At 40.4% G+C, this 8,426-nt stretch overlaps 1 protein-coding gene and 1 pseudogene across 1 annotated transcript; both read right to left on the bottom strand.

Annotated features, from left to right (window-relative positions):
- Nucleotides 1-563: 563 nt before the first annotated feature.
- LOC138006356 (adenosine receptor A2a-like) lies at nt 564-2,641 on the bottom strand. Its single transcript, XM_068852630.1, has one exon. It carries the CDS (start codon nt 2,431-2,433, stop codon nt 1,381-1,383), a length of 1,053 nt encoding a protein of 350 aa, XP_068708731.1. The 5' UTR covers nt 2,434-2,641; the 3' UTR covers nt 564-1,380.
- A 5,192-nt stretch (nt 2,642-7,833) lies between these two features.
- LOC138004956 (uncharacterized) overlaps nt 7,834-8,426 on the bottom strand; it is an 803-nt pseudogene continuing 210 nt past the window's right edge.

Below are 8,426 nucleotides of genomic sequence, written 5' to 3' on the forward strand. Positions count from 1 at the left end.
TATATACTGAGAAAAGAATTAAAAAACAAGGAAGGGGTTTTGAAACTGCTGGCAGAAGGCTATCCGCTTTAATCAAATAAAATTGGAGACAATTGTACATGGCCGAGGCTAAATAAGAAGCACTTTTCTTTTTGTTATGTGTGCATAACCTCCTATTTACACGGAACAATGACTTTTTTCCGAGGCGAATTTCTTATTTCGCCTCACTTAAAACAAGTACTGATCGCTGCACCCCAAGGCCGCATTCTTAAGTCACTTTAACTGACCGAATTGGTGCGACTCTTGCTTACTGGCTTGTTCTCTTGGAGGTCAAAAGCATTGTCGCTTACTCGACTGGCATTAATTTGAAATTGAAACATTTTTCCTTTCTATTCTTACACCACGTTAATATTAAACCACGGGTATTGAAAGGACAGGCACGAGAGGAAAGGAATGTTTTGAAACCGCAATCACTTATGATAACTCATTTATGTGTCATAATGTTCGTGAGTATATTTGCGTTTGTGGTTTTGTGTGGCTAGTTAAGTGACACTCCCTTCAAGCATACTAGGCAGAATATTTAGCGCCGACTAACTAATACTAGTAATAGCTCTCGCTAAGTTCCAACGAAACAATCAATACAATAATAACAGTAGTTGTAATCTTTTTATTCGAAAGTACTGCAACTCAACTTATCTAGTTAGTTAAGGACGCTGCCTGCTAATTCAAAGGTATTTTTGCGCGGTTTACTGAATATGCGGGGAAAGCAAATCTTAACAACTGTTATTGAAATCCAAAAAAAAAAAAAAAAAAAAAATTGGGAGTAACCACGCATTTTTTGAAGATAATTAATCAACAGTATTTGTAAAAAGCTTTAAAATGCAAAGCAATGTATGGCGTTCTTTTTCCAATCGAAGCTTAATTATTGACTCTTGACGTAACTTACAAAGGTTGCAGCGGGCAAGAGAGTTATCTTCCCCTACAAATCAAATCATACAGTGTTTTCTTGAGAAAAATGTTGTCCCATTTAACTGAGTCAAGAGCAAAGTGATAGGTGCTCGAGGAGCTTGTTATGGAGATGACCTGAGCAGCCGAGCAAAACGTTTTGTTTCTCGTTTTAACGGTTCGCTGCATTTTTTAAGGAAATGAATGAAAAGGTCCCTCGCTGTGGCGAGTGATCCTCTCAAGCCGGAAAAAAAAATGTTTTCAGCGTAAAACGGGGTCTCAGAACAAATAACAGATTAGAGAAGTGATTTCAGGAACTGACATTCCACACTTTATTCGGCTAAGAATCATTACCGGTAATCTCAGTTTCTATCATATTTCATGTAATTACGTGTAATTTAAAGAAAATATTTTTTTTGGATTTCAATTCAATAATATCTTCTTTAAATCCGAGTGCTAAAGACTGGTTATTTCAGATGCATCAGTTTGAGTTCTTTTTGTATTCGACAGGAAGAGGTTTTGGGCAATCCTCGATGTATTCATTTGACTTGACTGTGAAACGGATCCCTGAGCTGTTATTCCGTATGGTTGACCACGACAACTCCTCCAACAGTCTCTTAAAGCTTGGCGATACTTGGGTACCCGCCAGGAGTACACAAAAGGGTTAATGGCTGAGTTTAAAAACAAAAATCGAGATAATGCTACGTCAATCTCGTGAAAAGTCAAGGATTCTTGACAAGGTTTACAAAAGTATAACAGATGAAGAGTGATATATTGAGGTATATACGTGATATAGAACAAGGCTAAAATTGTGACAACCGCAAAAGCCATAGTCCTCTCGCGTTCCAGTGATTTTGTTGCCATTTTGTCGTAACCTCCTTGTTGCAGTTCGCGCGTTCGTCTCGCGAGTGCGCGGAACACCTTTACGTAGACAACCGTCAGCAAAATTGCGGGGATGGTGGCGTGGGTGTGTAGATAAATCATAGTATATGTCTCCTCGGAGACGCTCGTAACGGGCAGAACACATGTTCCTAAAGACATTACCCATAGCACAGCAAAATAGATCTTGATTCTTTTCTTAGTAATTATTGCTTTGTATTCCATCGGACTGCTGATTGCCACATAACATGTCACTGACATGGCAATGATTGTATTGCTGCTCACGAATAAAGTGGTGGTTAACACAGTATACATGACTGCTTTCAATATGGCGAGAGACGGCATGTGAATTAGCTCAGAACGATAAACATCCCTGATAGCCACAAGAGACACATTGAATAATCCTAATAGCAAATCTGCGACGCTCAAGTTGGCGACGAGGAGGCCAGGCGGAGTGCGAAGTGAATTTCGAGGATCCTTGTAAATTGCATAAAGCAGTACAGAGTTTCCTGCGATAATAAGGACATCAAGGATGAACCCAAAGACTGCTAAGCTTATCCAATACGTTCTGCTCTGGATTATTGATAGATAAATATCATAGTTTGGATCAGATGAATTTGCCGCAAACATCGTCGACAAAGCCCAGAACTCATCTACGACAGCGGAAAATATTTGTGTGTAGCTATATCAGACCAAATATCACAGCAGGCGATGCGATGTCACACAACCCATCGCTGCTTACATAGTAACCGCAAATAGATAGGCCAGTTCATTTCCGCTCCGACGGGAGAAACCTTGATCATTTCAACGCAAACGACTAACCTTTGATTGTTTTTTTAAGGTAAAATTTCAGGGAACAATAGATCATGATTAATCCGATCTCACGATAAATAGGTGGTACAAATCTCAACTTTCGTTCCGAGGTTTTTTTTTCCCAGTGGACAGCTGATTATTCTTCTGTCAGTGGCTGTCGGTTCGATTACTGGCCATATCTTTTATCTTCTTTGGAGCTGTCAACTTTTTTCCAATTAATTACTTGCATCAGGTCTTAAGATAACAATCTTTAATAAATTATTCTGCTGAACGGTCACGTCCATATGGTAATACGCACCAGATCAGATCACATCTGATGCAAGGAACAGCAATTAAAAAAAAGACATTTTTAACTTCTTTAAAACATTGACTGGGGCACCGTTTGTTGATCCGCAAAATAACCTTCAGTGACTGTAATTATGTCTTTCTCATCAAAACCCGAGAATTGCATGCATGTGAAAAATTAATTACCCATATGTGTCTTCTGTTAATTTCATCTGCCTTAAATTTTTAATGCACAGAAAATAAAAGAAAAGGTGTGTTTAATTAAAGTGGGCAGAAGACCCTCGAGATGAGAGGCCACGTGACATCACGATTTGATAGGTTGTCGATCTCGGCTCAGTTGACTGATTCAAGACTATAAAAGCAAGATGAAACACGCTAACACCAACCCGGTGTGGCCAACACCTCACGCATGCCCACAACCACTTCACCCGGTCAGTTAGCAGCCATGGACAACTGTTTCGGCCTTTTGGGCCTCATCAACATAGCGTAGCTAACATACCAGGCGCTTGTGTTTAGCACCCCTTTAAGTGGCAGCTTCACATGCTAAACATGTGGTAAGCTGGGTTGGGAACAGCCAAACTGTTCTCCCACGGCAAGCGTGTGGGTTAGCGTTTGTCACCTTGCTTTTATTGTTGTTACTGATTCAAGGCAGCTCTCTCAGTCTTTTAAAGGGAAGGGGCGTTCAACCTCGTTCCCAGGGCTTTCTCTGCAAAAGCCCTGGGAACGAGATTGCCCTATCAAGTGAGTTCTAAACAACAGCAGTCTGATTTTATGCGATTAAGGGCCAGAAGTGTACCCTTCCTTTTAGATTCAGTAAAATAGATAAAAGGAAGTAATCTATCATTCAAACCTAACTTGATCTTACACACCTCGGTAGCCAGTCTAAGTTGATATAAATATCTTAGTCTCCCAATTGATGACATCTAAGACGTCGTGATCTGAGACTTTGGGAGATACGTTATGAATAATTCGTCCTGCTTTGATATGCAAATTCTCCAGTTCATTGAATATAGATACTGAGAAATTTCCCCATACTCCTATGCAGTAGGTCACTCTTGAAAGCACAGTCTTAAAATACATATGCTCTAAAAGTCGTGTTGGAAGAAATCTTATTCTTTTCAGTGCTTTTAGATTATAGCTAAGTTGCTTAGTGACATGATCAATGTGGTTCAGTCTTCCGTGTTATTCTACTGTCCGTAAAAACCCCCAGCATTTTCACTTTGTATGTATATTTTTGCAACCTTACCCCACACCTAAGCGGCAATAAAGGACCCACAAATGTTTTCTTTCTGCACTATCATAACTTCTGTTTTTCCAGTGTGTAACGTAAGTCTGTTCCTTGAGCACCAGGTGTGGATCTCATCTAACATTTAATTAAGCTTCAAAGCAACTTCATCCACACCATTTCCAATGACGTGCGCAGTGGTATCATCAGCATAGAGATGTACCTCTCCTTCAGATACGCAGTCTGGACAATCGTTCACATAATTCGAAAAAAGTCTCGGACCTAGGAGAGACCCCTGCAGTACGCCATATCTAACCTGTAATACGGGTGACTCAGTAGCATTTAATTCCGAAAACTGCCCACGACCCTCTCAATAGTTTAGCATCCAGTTAATTAATGGTACATTAATACCACAAGCAAGCATTTGATAGTATAAAATATCATGGCTAACGTAAAAGAGTCAAAAGCCTTTCTAAAATCTATGAGTAGAGCTCCACCTATTTTCCCTGCATCCATTGACTGTTTCTACGATTCCGTCAAATACAAAAGAAGAGATTCAGAGGATAGGGCCTTTTCTGTATCCCGATCGAGTCACAAATGATCGACTCTGTGACTTTGCTTGGAATGGTCAGCAATGTTAGTGGACGGTAATTGCCACAGTCTTCCTTGGATCCACCCTTGTGTAGAACCTTCACCCTGCCTGTTTTCCATTGCGTGGGATATTTTCCTTGTATATAACTCATCCTGATTATTTTTGCCAAATTATAGCTGATCTCCTCTGGCAACCAGCTTCATTTCCTTTGGAGTTATAGGATCACCGCCATAGGCTTTTGTAGGTTTTAATTTTGCCAGCCGCGCTTATTAGAAATCCTGTCTTGGTCAAACTGAATTTCTGACATCGCAGGAGTTAGTCTATTGATGAATGAATATCAACACTAGCCAACCTATTGCCGATATTAGAAAAAAAAAGTGTTCATGATTATAGCTTTTTCACAATCGTCATATACTAGCTTGTTGTTTTCATACTTCAGCGGGCCAATTTTCTTTTGTACCTTCTCCTGTTTGTTTCACTATCTTACAATGCTCGAAACGTTAGTGGAGCCTTCCTGTACTTTGTAATGACACTTTCCAATAATTTGCTTCTGCTCTCAGGGCTTTGTTTACCTTATTTCTTAATTGTCTGTACTGTAGTAAACTAGCATTTAGCACCACACACAAGATGGCAGGTTTCAACCCCTTTATTACCAAGGCATCGTAGGTAAAGCCGCACCCTAATACTAATATATTGCATTGCTTGTTCCCACAAATGGGATAGAAAACACAACAGTACTGCGACATAAACAGGAATGTCAGCTACAAATTAAGTCGGTCCACTGGTTTCTTGATTCTAGACGATCGCCTCAAAACAACTGGCGATGACATGCCTTCAGCCCCTTGGTCAAAACTAGGTTCAGATTTCACATCTGCCTCACAAAAGTTTGGCTGGCAATATCATCAGAAACTGTATCACTATCTAGACCTGGGGGCGATTGCTGACATGACTTAATTAGGGAGAAGTAGTTCAACCTCACTAGTCTCATTTGGTTCTTTATCTTGAGCCCTAATTAAATGATCGGCCTGCACAAATCTGGTCTTATATCCCGTCTATTGTAGGTCCACAAACCTTTACCACCCTTCCCTGGATCCAGTTTTCACTACTGCCGTTAGTTTGCGTGTTTCTTACTCGAACTGTGTCGTTTTCAGAAAATTGCCTCTCCGTATGATTTTTTAAATCCTTACGTTCTTTCTGCATTCCCTGTTTGGTCTCTATCGCTTGGGCTAACGTCGGTTTTACCAAGCTTACTCGGGCACGCAAACGACGTTTCATTAACAGATCGGCTGCACTGATACCTGTGGTGCTATGTGGGGTTGCACGATATCTTAAAAGGAAATCAGCTGGCTTGTGCTTTAGAGACCGAGTCCTGTTGCCTTCTAAAACCTACTTCACTAGAGCTTCCTTAACCACCCTTACCGATCTCTCAGCTGCACCATTTGATTGAGAATGATATGGTGGAACTAGAGTATGTTTGACCCCGTGTTTACTCATAAACTCGGAAAATTCGTTAGAAATAAACTGAGGTCCATTATCGGAAACCACTTCTTCTGGGACACCATGCTGGGCAAATATAAGACGTAGTTCATCCAAGGTATGCACTGTGGTAGTTGACGACATATGTTTTACCTCCAGCCCTTTTGAATGGCTATCAACTACTACGTGGAAATGACCAGATCCCTTCTGACAAAAACCGAGGTGAATACGTTGGAAAGGGCGTGTCGGCCAATTTCACGGTATTAAGGGAACACTAGGAGGAGATCTTCTTAAGTTCTGGCAAACCGTGCACAATCTTACTGCTCTCTCAATTTCGTCATCCATTTTGTGTCACCATACACATGTGCGGGCGATAGCTTTCATTGCACAAATACCAGGATGCTCAAATTGCAATTCCTTTAAGGACGTTGCCTACTAATTCAAAGGTATTTTTTGCGCGGTTGTATGGATATGCGGGAAAAGCAGATCTCAACAACTGTTATTAAAATCCAAAAAGAAAAGTGGGGGTAACCACGCATTTTTTAAAGATAATTAATCATCAATATTAGTAAAAAGCTTTAAAATACAAAGCAATGTATGGTGTTCCTTGTTCCAAATTTAAGCTTAATTACCTCTAAAAAATGCATGGCTACCCCCAATTTTCTTTTTGGATAGCAAGAGCACTTGCTAAGTTCTGCTTTCTCCAAATAGTTTTAAACCGCACAAAAATATCCCTGCATGAGTAAGCACTACCGATAGGAAATTCTAGGTAAACCACTTCAGGTTTTAAGAACTCGCATTTTGACAGTTTTAGATGCAAATTGTATTGATGCAGCCTGTCCAAAACCTCTGCGAGTATTTTTAAGATTCTCTTGCCAATCATTGCCTCCCACCAATATATCATCCTGCTTACATACACATTTCCCGATTCCCTGGAGGATTTGGTCCATTTTGGCCTGAAACATTTTGGGGATATTTTACCCCATAATAAGGTAGTTTCTTGTAGGAATACAGACCTTTGTGGGTGTTTATAGTCAAGTATTCTTGACTTTCTTCGTGAACATCCAGCCTGATTGATAGTCGCTTTGTAATCACCGCAGATTCTCACTGTGTTATCGGACTTCGGCACTCTTTTTCTACTTGTTCCTTCAATGCATAAGGAAGGCGACAGGCTTTTACAAAAATTGGCTTTACATCCCCTTTCATAGTGATATGTGCCTCCAGCGCTGTCATGCCTGCATCAGTGTCGCTGAACAAATCGCTATTTTTGACAGAAGACCCTGTAGTTGACTCTTGGAACTGGCCTTGTTTTCACTGGGGACACTAAAAATCTCACCCATGCCAACTTGATTTGACTCAGCCAATTTTTGCCAAGTATAGTAGGCTTTCCACTTTAATTGACTACTACTACTACTGGTAGTGAATAGTGTTTGTTCTTATAAATACATTACACTGCGTTTCACCTGACACATCAAGCCTTTCACCTGTGTATGTCCAAAGCACTACAAATTTGATGCTGTTAAGGCTATGTCTGCAAACTTCTCTTGAAATAAACTGTGTGGCATTATGGAATAGTCTGCAGCAGTATCTACCACCATTTTACAAGATTTCCTATTGATTACCATGTCTACCGAGTATTTTAACCTTGGGAATTGGGCCAGTTTGTGTCAAGTGAGTACAGGGAATAGATTCCTAATTCATCCTCGCTACCTGATTCAGATCTGTGCAAATTGTGTACTGCCCCTTTCTTGGTTTCATTTCTGTTTCGACAAACAGATGCTAAATGACCAATCTTAGAACACCGATAACATTTTGCAGACTTAAATTTACATGACTTACCTGAATGTTTACCCCCACACCTAAAACATTGTTCATTGTTCTTAATGTCCTTTGTTGTCAACTGGTTCACTTGCGAGCCTTCTCTTGTCGTAGGGTGTATCCGGAACTCCTGGGTGTTTCTCTCAGCCATCTCCATAGCTTTGGCAATCGTCCTACAAGCCTTCTCGAACGTCAAATCCTCTGTGTTCAGCAATTTATTTTGTATCTTCGGGTTGCTGAGTCCGCAGACAAATCGGTCAAGTAGAGCTCTATCCAAGAACTCACCATAATTACAATGAATGGCCAACTTCTTCAACGCCAGCACATAATCCCTGATTGATTCTCCTGATTTTTGATTTCGGTTGCCAAAATGGAAACTCTGGGCAATTTCTATAAGGGTTTTGGATTGTAATG

Source organism: Montipora foliosa, chromosome 6, assembly GCF_036669935.1.
Source record: "Montipora foliosa isolate CH-2021 chromosome 6, ASM3666993v2, whole genome shotgun sequence".
NCBI lineage: Eukaryota > Metazoa > Cnidaria > Anthozoa > Scleractinia > Acroporidae > Montipora > Montipora foliosa.

Coding starts and splice junctions, on each gene's coding strand:
- LOC138006356 (XM_068852630.1), bottom strand. CDS start 2,433: ATGTTTGCGGCAAATTCATCTGATCCAAACTATGATATTTATCTATCA.